Consider the following 17636-nt stretch of genomic DNA (forward strand, 5'->3'; position numbering starts at 1 on the left):
GAAAAATTGTGTGATTAATTCATTTCTAGTGATTTGTAGGACTACATTTTAAATTTGGCAAAAGTCACAGATGGTACATTTTATGTAATTGATATATAAGGACAACTTCATTTGAACAGCTTGCATGTAACAAAGAATAGTTTCAAACAGTACTGAGTTCTTTAAGCAGACATTTACGATGACATTAGCTTTATTTACAGTATATGGCATACACTGACAAAAAGGAGAAAGAAACAAACATTGAAAGATTGAGTCTTTCCCTCAGCACCAAATCAACAACTCTGGAAGGTACAATATAAAATAGAAATAAATTAGAGTAGTAACACTTTGCTTTTAGTCTGGCTGGGTAGCCAGCTTATACGGTGTGACCCACTTAAAAGGAAAAAGATTCTAAGTGCAACCTGTCACCATAACTTTGTTTTGTTTTAATTGCTGAAGCATGACAAAGAGACTCAGGTTGTATGTGAGCCAAATCCAGCATACCACTCATCCCAATGTCTGTTATATGTGCTTTTTCCCATTTTCCAGCTGTACATGCTCAGTGTGCTCTACCGTCTTCTTATCATTTTCAGGCTTGAAAAGTGCTTGGATATCCAACATGGCCCGCCCAATGTGCTGACCAAATTGGAATGAGTCCTGCAGGTCACACCAATAGTTAATGACAGAGAGAGAAATACTGTTGCATTTTGAAAGATAGCATAAACGGCATACACATGAAGCTATGCAAATCTCTTTGTGCTCTTACTGTGTCAGGACTGGAGAACTTGCTGGAGATGTGGAATGTGATGAGGTTTTCCCCAACAATTATATAAGACACACCATAACCATCATCAGCTACCTAGTTGTAGACAAAAGATGCTATTATATTACTGCACAAAACATTTCCAGATCCCTGTGTAACATGTGCTTATTTCTGAAAAATAAAATAATTTAACTCACTGGGCCAAATCCACCACCAGCACCCACATATTTAGGGAACTTATTGATGTCAACTAAATTAAGCTGCTGCTGCGGAGTTTGGCTGGTAGACAACTTCCAGGGCTCCGAAAGCACCTAAAAGCAAATATATTATGGCAGATAAGTAAGTAGAAGGTTGTGATGGGTAAGTTAAGAGAAAAAATGTGAATCGGAAACCATTAAAACGATTGAGAGATGACAAAGGATGATGGTTCTTACCTTTTTAAGGAATGGCGAGTCGACACCAAGGTATTTGGACACAATGTAGAGACAGAAGAGGTGACGGTCGATACCAGAACCAGTCATGGCCAGACGATACATGTTTTGATGCTTATCTGCTGCCTTCCGAAACAGGGCAAGTCTCTGGGCATTCTGATCACAAAAACAACCGGCACAAAAGAATATCATCCAGGTTTATACATTAACACATTAACATGACCCTATCTTTGTCAATGCAAGTTCAATTCAACCCTGCCAGAACATCACAGTTCAAACTCCAGGGTGTTGATGAAAGTGAAGCCAGGCAGCTAGTGTTTTTTCATGTTTTTACTGTTTGTAGTTTGAGTGTTTTGCTTTGGGTTGTTGTGTTTTCCGTGCTTGCCTGGCACGGACACTGAGGAATCCTCCAAACACAACTGAGGCGCGTCTCCTAATCACGGGAGAGATTAGCATATCTTTCCAAACAAACCGGGCAGCATGTCCTAATGAGGAATAAGTTATTTGCAAGATTGAAGAACTTGGTGTTTAGCTGGGAAAGAGCAGGCAGAGTGAGCTGTTGAAATGACCTGGGGTGGTGGAGAACTAGGCCTATACAGAAACACGTAAACAACCGGTAAATTGTGTTTACGTGTTAGAAGTCCTTTTTTTATCAACTACATTTCCACTAATGTACATTTTAAGGGCGGAACTTTGAGTTCAACATTGGGGTGTAGTCTAATTATATATATTTATACATATACACACAATTTTTTTCCCTGGCTCTAAATGAAGCTTTTTGGGGAAACACATGAAAGTGGGGGGTAGGATATTTTCAGCTTCAAACCCATTTTCTGCATTCTGATCTTTTTTATGCACTAATTTATGTTGGAAATACCATCATTTATGAGAGGGATAATACAAGTAACATTTTAAAGTATACAAAAATAATGGAATTTAAGGCAGTAAGGAGGCTTTTACATTAGGGACCCGGGCCCCGGATCCTAAAGTTGATCCCAAAGTTCTGCTCGTCTTTATGGTTAGCATCAGGTGCAAAAAAAAAAGTACCAAAACACTCCAGCTGCAGCATAAAAAAAAAGTCCATATAAAAGACCATTTTAAAACTAAAACCATCTGGATACGTATATTACGCCTGAGGATCTAAAGGAGCTAAATGTCTACTTTGTGACACGGACATGCAGAGACATATTGCCTCTAGGTCCTGGTGACAAAGTCCTGAGCCAAACAAATGTGACCTCTCACCCTATTAAAGTGTGCCCTTTTGTACTTTCAACAGTAAGTGTGCAGATGCACACCATGTCACAAATTATGAATTTGTAAGCCTGATATTTAACACTACATGGGCCTAGTATGTCCAAAGTCAAATTACTCTGCAAAAACAAAAATGAAGTCTTTACTCCGGTTTTGGACTTCAGCCTGGCTGGAACCACCTTTTATTCCATTGTTACAAATTCATGGCGACCCACAGAACTTAATTTAACTGAAATGGTTTAATGTTGTTGTATGTTCCGATTTATTTGAAGTAGTTTTTTTTGGTGTGGGGTTGTGTTCAGCTTACTGTTGCACCTGCATCCTCCATGGCTCTGACAAATTCAACAGCCTCAGAAGTGCAGGAGCGTACCGTCTCTGTCCGACCGTCTCTGAACATGCGAGTCATTGATGACTCGTACGTCAGACAAAACACTCCCTGGTCCTAAAAAGCAGATGGATTTAAGTAATTTAGTGATGGTGGATCATATAAACAAACTTCCAAAAGACAACATTAAGCAATAATGGGTAAACTTTGAGAATAACCATCAATAATAAACGGTAAATTGATAGTTAAAGTGATTATATGTAATTTTTTAATGTTTCTCAAACTGTGTAATGTTTGATCTGTTGATCATGAATAACCTGTAACAGCAAACGAGACTAACAGTGAAAAGAATGCCCGGTTAGATTTTTTCCACAAAGTCACAACATGATTTAGGCTACAGCAGGTAGACAACGCTACAGAGCACACATACTGATGGGTCACAGATTTCAGCTAAACACCGGAAAAGCCTGTGTTAGTGATTATGCAGGTAAAAGGTAGCAGGAGATGTCTTTATGTAGGCTTAATTGTATTTTGAGTTTATTTTGTAAGTCATGCCAACCCTACCCTGAATTGTGCCAGCTGCAGGGCCAGCTGAATGAAGGCATCAGGACTGGTTCTGCACTTCTTGATCAGTCCTTTCCCAAACTGAGTGAACAGATAGCCATGGAAGTCCACGTCATCAGCTATCTGTTTGGCTGACAGATATGAAGACTCAATGACGTCTTGGCACTAAGAGAGGGGAAAACAGAAGGATATCCTGATTGATTTAAAAAATCAAATCTAATACAGCAAATACCTATAAATGCAAATCAAATTTGTCAATGGCAATAAATGATTTAAGTCTCTGCTGTACCTCCTTTGAAATCTGCCACTGTAGTCGAGTGGGATGAGGCAGGCCTTTGTTCACATCCCCTTTACAGTGTCCCTCCTCTGTGTAGCCAAGCTGGAAGCAGTCTGTTGCAAGGACATACTACACAAACAGAAAATGCTAGCTGAAGACATTTGCAAACTTTGAATCATTGTTTTAAAAAATACAATGTTTGCACACATTTAATACCTCCCACATATGTCCTACAATTGGTGCATCAGCCCAAGAATGTTCAACATTTACACCCATTTTTCCATTTGGATAAGAAATCAAGGTGAAAGACTTGTCAAACCACCTGTGAAATAAAGAATACTGTCAACGAATTCTTATCAGGGAAACAGATCACTTAAAATCTAAGCAGTGCTGCAGCCAATAGCTACAACAGCTCATTAGGGCCACCTTGAGGGAAAAAAATGTAAATTACAAGAATAAAGTTGTAATGTTACGAGAAAAAGTCATTTGGGAACGATACAAGATTCAATTTTAAATTGTACGAGAATAAAGTCGTAACATTATGAGAAAAAGTCCCATGTGGAGCACTTTGTGAAGTTGTACTTTAGTATAGGTTTCACTATTAGGCTTAAGTAGCCTATCAGAACCTAAAACAGAATATGCACAAAACTGCATCTGTTCAGAAGAAAGAACCCCACGGAGCAAATTGTCTCTTTAGTGAAGGAGGAAATGGACGGTAGGGGTTGGCTGCAAGACGTTGTTTACATCAGCGGGCTATTCACAGGGGAGGACTCCAAGCCTGAAGCATGTCCTTGAAAAACAAAACACCATTTTAATTTTAATAAAATACAATAGCTTTTATCAGAAAATCTGAAATTCTTTTCTTGTAAAATTAGAACTTTATTCTTGTAATAATACTTTGTTCACGTAAAATTCTGACTTTAATCTCGTAACGTTAATATATTACTTTGTTCTCTTTTATTTTTTTACCTCAGGTGGCCTTGATACTCTGTCATAGACTCCTCTGCCTACCTGTCGTAACACTTTCCATGAAGCAGGGACTTGGCATAACTGTCAAGTGATTTGGGGTTGGCAGGGTCATAACCCTGCGGCTCGTCATCTAGTGTCAGGAAGAAGGCAGCTGACTCAATGGCATCCAGGGACACTTTGTTTCTTCCCTGGCTGAAATATTTAACCCGAGCTCGAGCCCATGGAACTCTAGAAGGGGATGTCAGAGTAAGGAAACTTTCCATCTTATTTTCTGTGTTAGTGTATACATGTCCTGTGCATGTGTGTGATTGTAGACCTGTTTCCTGCAGTCAGGGCAGCTAATTTTAGTTCAGATAGTTGGGGTTCTGATGTATCATTGAGGATTCTTTGAAACTGTGTCTCAAGTTCACTGGGTAAGAGGTGGCGCCCTCCAGTGTACAGCCACACTTGGAAGAAACGGCCCTTGTGGTAGACAACCAGGTGCTTACGGTCAGTCAGGTGCTGAACAGTATCTGCAGGCAAGGGCCAACAAGAAAAGGAAGTGTGGACAGAGGACGGAATGAGAGGCCTAACACTTTAGTACAAACAGATTGACAAAGGCTCCCTTTATCCCACATTCCTAATCCTGAGCACCTGCAGTACTACTGTTGGAGCGTAAATCAACACTAAAACATTAAAACCAGTTGCACTTCTGTTCATACCTCAATTAGTGATGTCAAAGCAGGTATTCCACTTTTTACAGCTGGTGGAAATTACATCATGTTTTCACCCAGCTCTTCGTTATGCATTTGGTTGTTGATTTTCTGTACAGACCTGAGCAGGTTTTTACCTGTTTCAATCCCAGGAATGCGGGTGGTGTTAAATATTCTTTCCATCTGAGTGGAACACATAGGAACGGTTCCCAAAGCCCTCAGCTGAGAAGAAAAGAGAAAATGAAATCACTGAGAAGTGTGAAGTGTGCATGATTGTTAGGGTTGTGCATTTATTTCAGTTTCCAGTTTAATTGTGTAGTCTCTTTTTTAGTCTTTTCTTGTCTTGTTTTACTTCCTGCCTTGTTTTTCTCCCCGCCTTTGTAATTGTCTGCCCCACCCTGATGTGTTTGACCTGTTCCTGATAACTTATGTCACCTGTCCTGTGTCCACCTCGTTACCTCTTCTATTTAGTCTCTGTGTTGTCTTTGTCTAGTGTCAGATCAATGTTTCTGTTTTAGTTTTAGTGTGTGCGTGCGTGCGTGCGTGCGTGCGTGCGTGCGTGTGTGTGAGTGTGTAGTATACCATTTTGTCTCTGTGTTCCTGTTAACTGTGATGTCTGTTTTTGACTTCCACTACATTGTGGACTACTTTGCCTGCTGTATTTAGGACTCCTTTTGTTTTCCTTTGTTTGTATGGATTTTAGGGAATTAAATCCTAAAGCTTACCACTGCCTGCTGTGTCTGCATTTGGGTTTCTGGTCTCTTTCTCTGATTCCTCTAACAATGATTTTAAATAGTTTAGAGAAGGGTGGTAGTAAAGTCATGGCAAGTCTTGTACCGGTGCAAGTTCACCACGTTCCAGTTTGCGCCTGTACTGCAGCATGGCATGAACCACGTTCCCTGCCCGTGCAGCCTGTCGGTGTGTTGGGGTCAAGTACAAGAGGTCCTAACACATTCACCACAAAGACCAACCAGACACATCCAGTCAACACATACAGACACAGGCAGAAAGCAGAGCACAAATATAAATCACAAAAAGTGACATTTATTCAAAATATTATTTTATAATAATAATAATTATTAATAATTATTTTAGTTACTGGCATTTTGCGAGGTGAAGTTTCAAGAATAAAACAAACTTTTTTAGTTTTTCTCATGAAATAATTGTATACATACTTCTTAGATTTCTTATATTTTACTGTATCATTTCGGTATTGCTATAATACAAAAATGTGTCAGTCTAATAGTGACAGTCTATCTTACCATTATGTAGAAGTTACTGTTCACCATGATAGGACTCCTGCCCCTGAGGTAGATGTACTCCTCCCACCAGTCACTTACCTAGAGAAGATAACACATTACTATCGTATAAAATTAGGATTTAGTTGAATTTGAGTTCCAATGTTGTATCACTGGTAAACTCTACTCACATAGTTTGTCCCCCACCAGGATTTTAGGATAAGATATCTCTGCAGCTGAGCTGCTTTGGAATTTTTAAAGTCAATTGCCAAATTCTCCATTTGGTTGTACTGTTCACTGTCCAGCAGAGGACGGACTGACTCCAGGTACTGTGGGGGAAAACATGGTGTGTGTTGTCAAGACAAAGGAGCCGTGTTATGTAGAAAACACAGCTAAAATAGAGAAGCTGGTAAACACACACAGAAAACCTGGAAGACATCCAGCACATGTGCAGCTAAGGGGACATGACAGAGTTGTATCTACTACTGTAGCTTTTAAACGGTGCAGGCAGGGGGCTAGAACAGTAGATGAACTACATTCATCAAATGGTAGGAAAAGGCTTCATTGTCTAGGTTTAGTTAATGCACTTGATAGGTTTAAATATAGTTGTGAAAGGTAGTTAGTTGTTGAATTTATTCAGAGATAAAATTACAAATGGTGATATTTAGATATCATATAATAACATGCTTGCATTTAAGTGTGTTTCTGTGTTTTCAGCGCAAGAACCAGCACTCACAAGGACAGCACACACCCTGGCCTCTTCCTGTTTAAACCACTGCCCTCTGGCAGAAGGTTTAGGAAAATCAAGACAAGAACTATTAGAATGTAGACAGGTTTTAATCCCAGAGCTGAGGCCTCTGTCATTCCATTGCATTGTTTGCAGTTTAATTTTTCCGCTCTGGTCTTGTCCTGTCTTTTATCATTACAAATTCTTTCTTCTATATTTCCCACCCTGTGAATTGTATCGTCCACACTGGGCACAGGGAGCCTGGGTAAGGAGGCCTGGAAACTGTAGAGCAGTGGTCTGCGCCCAGAGAACATCTTCACCAAACTCTGGTTAAAAAAAAAAATACACCCAGAACATCAAACACTATATTATAGTATGCTAGATGATTCTTAATAACAAACGAGAATTCACTAGACCCTCTGAACTGAGTGAGGGATGCAAAGATTTAATAGATGGTTGTAGCCTGACTATATAATGGCACACATATGATTAAAGATTCAGACAGAGTGAGAGAAAGATCGGAAGACAAACGTACCAGCCACACTTTGGTAGATGTGCTCATTTTTCCATGGGATTCAAAAATCCATCCATGGTAGGAAAGTAGAGCTTTGAGAGTGTATCTCAGGAGGTAGATGAGGAATAGCCACAGCCCAGTGGCAAACAGGATGGTACTCAGCACTGCTTGGGTCTGCACTGATATATAGTCTCTGCTCAAAAAAAGGAACAACACCTTTGTAAGTATTAGGGTATGAAATCAAATAAATAAATATCTGACTTCATAGTACACCTAAAGGTCCAGTAGAATACGTTAAAACTACACAACAAGGTAAGACAAAATACTGCTGCAGGAGATTTCTGACCTGTTTGGTAGGTTGTCTTTGATTGTGTCAATCATTCCTAGAGAAGGGTCTATGCGGATATACAAGGAACTCATCATGGCGATCACAACTATCAGCCAGCTGGACGGACTGGCAGGATAGACTCCAGTCAATATACCATTCTGAAAATGTTAAAAAAAAAAGAGATTTGATATCAACACAAGATAAATGCTGTGCAATGAATAATGAGTTAATGGAAATGCACAGGTGTTGGAAACACCTTTATAGATCTAAAATGCTACAGTTGAAAGCGTTTTGTATAGCTTATTGAGTGATTCTACATTTTCAATGCTTATACCTAAAGCTAGATCTGCTGTTGTACCTTGAATTGAATGGCTCGCTTCTCCCATGCTGTCACTCCAGAGAGGTAGATGTTTTTGATGACCTCTTGACTCAGTTTAACGTCCACACCATCTGGGCGCACAGTGAACTGGAAGCCCACCGCCTGATGCGCCTCAGCCATGTCTGGATGGTACTTACATGGAAATAAAAAGGAAGCTTTTTTAAGTCATCAGCTTTCTGACTGGAAATAATGACTATGACAACAATATTGAAATTAATAAAATGTGAAAGATGTAAAATAGTGGAAGATGTGGGTCCTGATAGAAATATTACTCTTTCATTGTAAAGTTTGTATCATCAATACATATCTCACAAATTCTGATTCTGAAATTTTAAATAAATTAATATTTTTTAAAGGTCCATCAACTCTTAAGCTCATTTTAAGGTTCTCTATGCTTAATGTCATGTATGTTCTGGATGATCAGCTCCGGATGCTAGTTCTCAATGCCTGCATCCCAAATCTTCTAGTATTTAAAGATCAGAAAGAAATCTCTTATTCCCATCAATTCCTCATGAGAAAATTCTGGTTCAGACAACCATTGAGCACTGCATCAGTTTTAGAATCCTTTGGTATTTCCTTCTCTATAAACATGCCAATATGTAAGAGTAACCTGAGGTCTATTTCATTTTTTTCTTTTTACCAATTATAACAAATAGAGTAACAAAAAAACTGGATAGACATTCACAGACAGGACTCACAGTGGGGACGTTGGAAGGAAACTTGTATGATCTGTAGTGTTTGCTCATAATGTGATAGGTAAGGCCACTGATATAGGATTCACAGCTACAAGCATAAACATGTATATTGTAAAGTTTGAAGGGTTTATTTATGGTGTTTTAAATGAAATTCCCTTGTTGAATTCTGCACTGAAATATTGGAGTTCATTAGCCGCTTCATGTTATGGCCAGGGTGACGGGTCTAGGATTTCTTTTTCCATGGCATATGACTGAGCAGTCAGCAAGTGGGACAAAGTTCAATGGCCAGATATAGCAGTACACCAGATGGGCATGACAATATAAACACAGAGTGCACTCAACAGATACATGCTAAACACGTTGGCATTAACACTGAGAATCTAATTGACAATGTGAAGGTCAGTATTTATGGACTATGAGTGAAAATCTATTGTTTACACCTTAACTGTGTCATTAAACTTGCTCATCCGGATTTCCCCATGACTTTTTTTTTTACATGAAAGGCTTATTAACGCATCAAACAACCCTGAAAAACGTTTTTACTTGTTATAGGCTACTCTCATATAATTAAAACATGGAGTATACACTACACGTTTCAAGCAGACAAACCTCTTCAGCTAACACAACTACATTCAGAAATGAATAAGACTTCCAAATAAAAACACACATTTACCTGTCAGAACCGAACCAGTATAATCCACCCAGGCAGAGGAAAGCCGTGACTTTGGTTTGTGTCAGTGAGGCAGGGAAATTCTTCTGTTCTCAGGCTGTGTACTCTGTGTGACTCCAGTGCCCTTGGTGTGGCTTTCCACAGGTAGTGAAATCAGAGCAGTCCTCCCCTGTGCTTTCCACCCCTCCCTCTCTCCCCCACTCCCCAACACCACTTTCTCTCTCCCCTGTGACATGCTTCTTCTTTTTTTGTAACAAGACACCAAAAACAGGCAGAACCTAACCTCATGTGCCTTAAGGTCTCTGCTATGCAACCGAATCTGCTGCAGTGCTATGTTAGGATGTAAATGAGAGCAATGTGACGTTGTTTTTTCGGTGACGGAGAGTTCCAGAAGTATTTTACTGTGATAGTAAAATATAACAATGATATGAGAATAATGGCAATACAACTCTCAGATTATTATTAGCAAGCGTTGTCACTTTGGCTTAATTAGTTGGTTACAAACTGACCTTACCCGACGACCTTAGAGCATACAGTGGAGGAGTTGCCTAGTAACAGGAACGCTGGCGAGATTGACGCCGCTCCGTCTGGCTTGTTTATTTTCCAGTAATTTTTACTATTTCTCACGAAACCGATGATACTTTTAGTTGATGGTCATACTTGGTTCAAGTTCAATAGTTATAGTTATATATAGCGACGCATTTTATCATCTCTCCACCGTATTTAGTTTTTTGTTTTTATACGGGGTTTGAGTCGGACGTGATGCACGATGACTGGAAGATACCACGGTGACCGGAGGACGCTAGTTTACCGCAGTAGCCTAAACCCACAGCCCAGGCCTGTGGGTACTTACCCACTATAACTTCATGCATATAGGCTACATCTGCTGGAGGATAAGGAAATACCTAATAAGTTCTTCTCGTCCTTCTTCTCCTTCTGAGGATGAAACAACCAAAAACGAACGTTCCCAGAACGTTCGTTGTGTTCTGGTTGGGTTCTGGTTGTGTTTTGGTTGTCTGTTGGTTAATCGTAAAGTTTTTCTAACGTACCGGGAACTTTCATTTTTGGTTACAGAACATCTCAACGCATGTATGGATTTGTTTACATCTGTGAACAACACTCACCCAGGAAGAGAGGGGTTCTCGCGCTGCTCTATCGAGAGAACTGGAGGTTTTACACCATCACTGAGATTCTCTCAGCAGGCCTACTGCATGTCATAGTGTGAACCTCAGCACCTTTATGAGATGACTGTAACTTTAATGTCCTTTTTTTGTTTGTGAAGTGACTTTGGGTGTCGCAAAGGCGCTGTAAATAAAACGTATTATTATTATTATTATTATTATTATTATTATATCACAATTTCAAAATCGAACAAGATTTTGGATCTCCCATATGAGGGAGAATGCAGAGACTGTTAAGACACATACAGGTACACACACATTACCAAATACAAAATAAATTGCATTACATGTCAACTTATACACAGGTGGAACAACATATGCAACAGGACCGCTTATGTCCAAATCAACCGTAAATTCTATTTATATAGATGCACTTGGCAGCCTGCACAAACGGATTCTCATTATCAGTTATAAATTGACACCCACCTTCCTCTGTATTGCCTCACTCAAATAAACTAGAGAATTATACACAAATTACAGTATATAAATATACTACAAGTACACAAAAAAGGACTTTGTTACAATAAGAAGAGTCAATTTATTTTGTTATTTCCACCCCTGACATTCAGCTACAAAATATGTGCAGTATAGCAAAAGTATATAATTAAAAGTAAAGATAAAAGACAGATTCATATTGGGTGGAGATGGGAAGAGGAGGAAGAACTCTGAGGGAAAGAGTTTGGAGATCCATCCTTGCAACAGTGTTGTGATCTATACTCGGCATCAGGATCTGGTCACCTACAACCACCCCTTGTCCTGCTAAGGCCACTTTCTCAGTGGTGTGCACCTAAAAAGAAAAAAAGGATAAAACTCACTTTAGTTACAAATACGTGTAGATGTCTTTGTGCTTCAGATACAAATCAGCTATATTTAAATGTCAGGAAGTAGTGATACTTGTTTTGTTTGATCAACACAATCTCGGTGTCAAACCTGTCCCCATCTCTGTGATTGCACACAGAATGAAGTCAACACATTCCCTGAGTTGTTCCCACCAATCACAACCAGCCTGTCAGTGGCACCCAGGAAGTAAAGAGTAGGGAGGTCTGCATCTGCTCTGGTGAGGGTGGGAAGTAGTTCAGACCAGGAGTCTAATTGACAGAGAGAATACAGAAGTGCCATTTGTTTATATACCTCCAGATTAGTGTGTAGAAAATGATCTAAACTGTGTATAGCTTTCTGGGCTGTAAAAAACAACGACAATATATTCTTCATGCCAAACAGAGCTATTCTGGTCTGTCTTACCATGCCTTGTGTTGTACTGCAGCAGCAGTTTCTCTCCTGTTCTCTGGATGTTCCCCAACACATAGAGACAGTGTCCAAGGCTGGTGGCAAGGGGCACGTCATGTGACAAGGACACGGTGAACTGGAAGTCAGTGAGCGGCAGTGAGGAGACAAACCTGAGGAAAAGGTTATATTCAGTCACTTATACACCACCTAATAACTGAAGGATGCTTTTCTAGAAGGGAAAGATATTAATGAGAAGAACGAGAGGTATTTCAGTGTCATCCCAAAAAAACAAGCTAAACTACACTATTGAAAAAGACACAAACCTCCATGTGTCCCCCCACGGATCATAGCGTTCAACAGCTGTATAAAGAGCTGTGCTGGAGTCTGGGGTCACCAGTGAGTCCAAGTACCAGCCTCCCACAGCGTAAATACAGCCTTCACAGGCCACTGCACTGAAATGCCGTCTGTGCTGTGGACACAACAGATGGGGACCGTTTTCTTTAGAAGTTTCATTTTGACAGACTGGTCATCAGCTAGATTTACAAGCCAGAATAATGTCTCACCTTAATCAGAGGAGCTGTGGTAGCCCATGCATGAGTAAAGGGATTATACCTTAAGGAAGCCAACTTGAACTCCCAGCCTCTCTTCACGCGCTGCCTGTAGCCTCCTATTATGTACAGGTAGTTATTCAGGACCACTGTGGTGAAACACCACTTGTCCGCCCTGAAAGGAAGCTCTGTAACGGGATACCAATTTCCGGTGTCCTCTGACCCTTTCAGGGTGAAGATATGTCGGGAACGTTCTGTTTCTGGGTCGTTCCAAGAAGTCAGGTTTTCCTTCCTAAGGCTGCAAAGATGTCTGTCTCCTTGCATCCTCAGGTGGACAATTTCGTCCTTCTCTGCATCATTCAGATGCCTGAATCGTTTTTTAGAGACAAGAAAGAAACATAGTCAACTCTGTCCACATGTGGCTGGGTTAGCTTAGTTGGTAGAGCAGGTGCACATTTATAGAGGGTTTCTCCTCAATGCAGCAGGCATGGGTTCAACTCCAACCTGTGGCCCTTTTCCTAAAACACAAGGACACTTCCCAGTCACACACTCCCATAAGATCTCCTTCCTCTAGAAATAACTCTGTTTGCCCACAGACCAACTATGTCATCCCAGTTAGAATCAATATTAGACCACACAAAGTAGTGAATCCGCAAAACAATAAGAAGCACTAAACTGTAATCATAGTCCATTATAAAGGTCCCTCTCTTTGGATGCTTTTATATAGACCTTAGTGGTCCCTTAAATTCAGCCATGGTGAAGAATTACAGCCACTAGCCGGTCCCAGAATGAGCTTTCCTTAGTACGTGCCACTTCTGAGTTTTTAGCTGTTTGGGGGGGGGCAAGGTGGAGGCTGGGGGTGTGGCTTTGACTAGCTGCCACTTTGCTCGTTTGAAAACCACGATGTCTCTCTCTCTCATGGGTGTTCCAACTTCTCTGGGCAGGCTAAGAAGAGAAAGGGAAGGGAACACTGCCCCTCACGACCTCATAAGGAGCAAGATTCCAGATCGGCCCATCTGAGCATTAATTTTCTCAAAGGCAGAGCAGGTTACCTAGGGCTTGGTTCACACCTATTGCCATTTCTAGCCACTGGGGGACCATAGGCAGGCTGGGGAAACGCATATGAATGTTAAAAAACCTAATGAAGTGAAATGTTCATGCCATGGGACTTTTGACACCCATTCCTCATCAGACACAGATAACTGCTTTAACACACCAAAAATAGCCCTACTAATTTTAATCAATGAATTTATTATCAAACACAATCCTGACTTTATGTTTTTGACTGAAACCTGGTTAAACCAGAAGAACAGTGGTGCTGTTCTTATCGAGTCGGCTCCCCCCAACTTCAGTTTTAAGAGCGAGAATAGAGTGAATAAGAAAGAAGGTGGAGTCACTATTTTGTTAAAAGGCTTATTCTAATGTACAAAATTATCCTATGGTCCTCCCCCTGATCTACATTTCTAAATATCTACAGGCCACCTAGATACTGTGCAGCTTTATTTGATGACTTTACTGAACTGCTACCTATGATCTGTATTGACTCTGACTGTGTAATTATGGCTGGTGATTTCAATATTCATGTTGACAACCCCACGGATAGAGGGACCAAGGAACTGTGTTGTGTTTTTGACAACTATGGACTGACTCAGCATGTGACAGAGCCCACACACAATAAGGGACACATCTGGACTTGATTGTGTTTAAAGTTATGAATATTTCCAAGGTTATGGTGACAGATGTTGCTCTCTCTGATCATCCCTGTGTTTTCTTTAACGGCTCTATCTCTGTGCACAAAAGTGTTAAAGCAAAAGTAATCAGAAAACGATAAATCACTGAAAACACGAGTAAATCATTCATTCAGCTTTTGTCCTCCACAACCACCGTTTCTGGGGCCTCAGTCACTGAGCTTGTAGATCATTTAATTGTAAAATTACAAATGTTATTGATGCCATTGCTCCTGCTAGACTCAAAACTGTCTCTAGTAAGAAAATATTTCCATGGAGAAATGTCATACTTGTAAGATCCAATCTCCAGGTCCATTATGACGCCTATAAAGAGAGACTTTGTATTTATAATTTGGAACTAAGGAATGCAAGGCGGTCCTTCTTCTCTGACATTATTGCTAAAAACAATAACAATTCACATGCTTTTTTTGTTACTGTCAATAGGTTAACAAACCCTCCCATACCAGTAGTATCTGAACTCTAAGGACTGCAATGACTCTGCCCATTCTTCAGTGAAAGAATTCAGAAAATTAGACAAACAGTCAGGCTCCATATAAGGTACAGGGTATGCATTGTCACAGTGTTCAGGCAAAAAAAAATACGATATGACACAATTTCAAACTATAAACCATAATTACCTGGAGGACATTATACTACACCTGAAAACTTCCTCCTGTTGCCTTGATATTTTACCAACCGGCTTTTTCAAAATCAAAGTTTCAAATTCTTTGGCCTTGGATCTTTTACAGATTGTAAACATGTGTCTTCACTCAGGTATCTTCCCACAGGCCCTGAAAACTGGACAACTATAGGCCATTATCAAACCTTCCATTTTTAAGTAAAATCATTGAAAAAGCGTTTTTTCAACAACTGAACCCTTTTTTGTCACTACAACATAATACTAGGCCGACTGGAATAGTGGAATGGCCTTTCTGGCTCACTACTAAAGTGGTTGGAATCCTATTTAAAGAATAGGAACTATGTGTCTATAGGTAATTATGCATCCAAGCACCCAAATATGATGTGTGGTGTTCCCTAAGGCTCAGTCTTGGGGCCTCTTCTGTTTAATTTCCAAAAGCTTCCACTGGCTCAGATTATGGAAAACAACATCATAAGTTATTAAAGTTAAACTGATGACTCACCAATTTAAATTACCTTGTTGCCTGGTCAAAAACTTGTTGGGTGCATTGAACAAACGAACAACTGGATGTGCCAGAACTTTCTTAAATTAAATGAAGAACACTAACACTAAAAACAAAACACTTCTGCTGATTTATAAATAACTAAATGGCTTAGAGTCCAATAAGATATTTGTTCTGCTTGTAAACTAGTAACCGTCCAGGCCTCTCAGATAATGTGGGACAGGTCTGCTTTCTGTCCCAGAATCAGAACCAAAATGGGGTAAGCAGCATTCAGTTTTCATGCTCCGCATATCTGGAACCAACTTCCAGATAACTTCAACAACTCTCAGCTCTTTTAAATCAAGGCTGAAGACCTACTGTATCTTTTTGACATTGCCTTTTTAATTCCTTGGACCGCACTGTGAATTATATTCCTGTAATTTATCTGTTTTCAATTTTGTATACATATATAACTGCTTTTTAATGTTTTATGTAACGCACTTTGAATTGCATTGTTGCTTGGATGTGCTACAGAAATAAAATTGCCTTGCCTTGCCTTTTGCTGCATGTCATTCCCCCTTCTCTCCCCTTTCATGTCTATATCTGTCCTATGGAATTAAAATGCCTAAAATGCCCAACAAAATCTTTAAAAAAAAAAGGACCAATCATGTAATGCAATTATACAAAGCATACTTGATGAGGTGAGGCAGCTCCAGTAGGTTTCTACTCAGGTAGGTGAACACTATCAGCTTTAGCTCCACACAGCAGATCTCCTGAGCCAGACTCAGGTAAGACAAACAGTTGCCTGGGTTAAGGTCGTCTGCGAGGACTGACAGGCACTTTGAGAGGAAGGCCTCAGCCAGGAGATAGCTGCTGACCTCCAGTGTCGGAAAGGGAGAAAACAGGAGAGAATAGGTTGGTTTTGGGTTGAAGCACACCACTGAAGAAAACACGAGTTGTATGTTAGCAATAAGTAGGCATGGAGATTTTAAGTACCTGTATGTGTGTGCCTAACTCTTCCTGTGGGACTTTAAACTTATTATGGAAGGAAAACTCAAGGAGATTGTGGAATACAGAGGAGGACACATGGTCTAGGTGGATGAGGCTCTCGGAGGTCTCTCTCATTCTGGACCTGGACAAGGCTCGGAAGTATTCGCTGCACTCAGAAAGTCTCCAAAGGTCCACCTTCAACATTAATAATTGAATCAAAATGTATGCGGCCTAAAGGTTAGTGTGAGAATTGCATTTTAGATTTTTTTACTTACATGGAATGCACATGTGCTAGTTTGGACTGTAACAATGGCTTCATCTCCATCTCCAGGGTAATAAGTGCAAAGTGCCACATTGGTTTTCCACTCCTCTGAGTCTGCTTTGCATGATCCTGTAGCTGTAATAACTGTGGATACCATCTGACTTTTGACTGCTGGCAAAGCTCCCCAAAGTCTTGTAAAAACACATTTCAGCCATAAGCTTATCCACTCTAATAGTGTCACAACATATTGCCTGAGAGGATTCATCTCACTCACACAGTGATTAAAGTTTAGCCCATTACAACAATTTTAAAACTGCCTGTGACATATGTTATTTGGTAAAACTCCAAAGGTCTAAAAATACAATGCACCTCTCACACATTCAGAGTGACGTTGTTAATGCTCCAAAAAACAGGAAGACGAGCCTCCTGAAGAATTCCAAGCAGCCACTGCAATGGAGAAGTAGGGGACAGAACAGTTTAGTCCATGTACTACCGGCTAGCCTCCTTTTCCCTGCTGCAGCTCTCAAGGTCACATGCTCTTTGACAGCATGAACAGCAGAAAAAACTATATAAGACCACATGCAAACAGAAAAAGCTTGCTCATCTTCTGGAATACCGGTTGGTTTAGCAGCCGTTTTGGTCGACTCAGGAGTGTCCCTCAATGAGCAGCGGAGTTCTTTCTGACTAGTCTATTCTTGGCACATGGAGGTGGGACGGTCAACCCTCTGGGACAAAACTCTCGACACTATCATATTGCAATCAAGTTACTTAGTAGTAA

The 17636-nt window shown here is 40.3% G+C and overlaps 2 protein-coding genes across 3 annotated transcripts; both read right to left on the bottom strand.

Annotated features, from left to right (window-relative positions):
* Nucleotides 1-137: 137 nt before the first annotated feature.
* On the bottom strand, nt 138-9992 carry cpt1b (carnitine palmitoyltransferase 1B (muscle)). Its single transcript, XM_034879907.1, has 19 exons — nt 9806-9992; nt 8417-8569; nt 8077-8216; nt 7752-7923; nt 7441-7542; nt 6681-6818; nt 6514-6591; nt 6089-6196; nt 5389-5473; nt 4876-5071; nt 4602-4787; nt 3807-3912; nt 3603-3719; nt 3314-3478; nt 2732-2866; nt 1177-1329; nt 940-1053; nt 746-838; nt 138-636 (listed from the first exon to the last, which is right to left on the bottom strand). Exons 2-19 carry the CDS (start codon nt 8555-8557, stop codon nt 502-504), a joined length of 2364 nt encoding a protein of 787 aa, XP_034735798.1. The 5' UTR covers nt 8558-8569; nt 9806-9992; the 3' UTR covers nt 138-501.
* A 1512-nt stretch (nt 9993-11504) lies between these two features.
* LOC117949558 (kelch-like protein 6) lies at nt 11505-17439 on the bottom strand. 2 transcript variants are annotated; one of them, XM_034879919.1, is made up of 8 exons: nt 16872-17439; nt 16603-16791; nt 16300-16484; nt 12774-13125; nt 12534-12679; nt 12226-12380; nt 11914-12071; nt 11505-11770 (listed from the first exon to the last, which is right to left on the bottom strand). In XM_034879919.1, the coding sequence occupies exons 1-8, from the start codon at nt 17121-17123 to the stop codon at nt 11588-11590; spliced, it is 1620 nt and encodes a 539-aa protein (XP_034735810.1). In that variant the 5' UTR covers nt 17124-17439; the 3' UTR covers nt 11505-11587. The 2 variants fall into 2 exon arrangements, 1 of the variants encoding a protein (XP_034735810.1); XR_004657713.1 differs by having other exon boundaries at nt 11555-11770; nt 12226-12346.
* Between the last annotated feature and the right edge of the window lie 197 nt (nt 17440-17636).

Source organism: Etheostoma cragini, chromosome 8 (assembly GCF_013103735.1).
Source record: "Etheostoma cragini isolate CJK2018 chromosome 8, CSU_Ecrag_1.0, whole genome shotgun sequence".
Lineage (NCBI taxonomy): Eukaryota > Metazoa > Chordata > Actinopteri > Perciformes > Percidae > Etheostoma > Etheostoma cragini.

Coding starts and splice junctions, on each gene's coding strand:
- cpt1b (XM_034879907.1), bottom strand. CDS start 8,557: ATGGCTGAGGCGCATCAGGCGGTGGGCTTCCAGTTCACTGTGCGCCCA. Junction 8,217..8,416: donor AGCGAGCCATTCAATTCAAG/GTACAACAGCAG, acceptor TAACATTTTCAG/AATGGTATATTGACTGGAGT. Junction 2,867..3,313: donor TGCAGCTGGCACAATTCAGG/GTAGGGTTGGCA, acceptor TCTGCTTTTTAG/GACCAGGGAGTGTTTTGTCT.
- LOC117949558 (XM_034879919.1), bottom strand. CDS start 17,123: ATGAATCCTCTCAGGCAATATGTTGTGACACTATTAGAGTGGATAAGC. Junction 16,485..16,602: donor AGTTAGGCACACACATACAG/GTACTTAAAATC, acceptor CCGACACTGGAG/GTCAGCAGCTATCTCCTGGC. Junction 12,072..12,225: donor GCAGTACAACACAAGGCATG/GTAAGACAGACC, acceptor TCTGTCAATTAG/ACTCCTGGTCTGAACTACTT.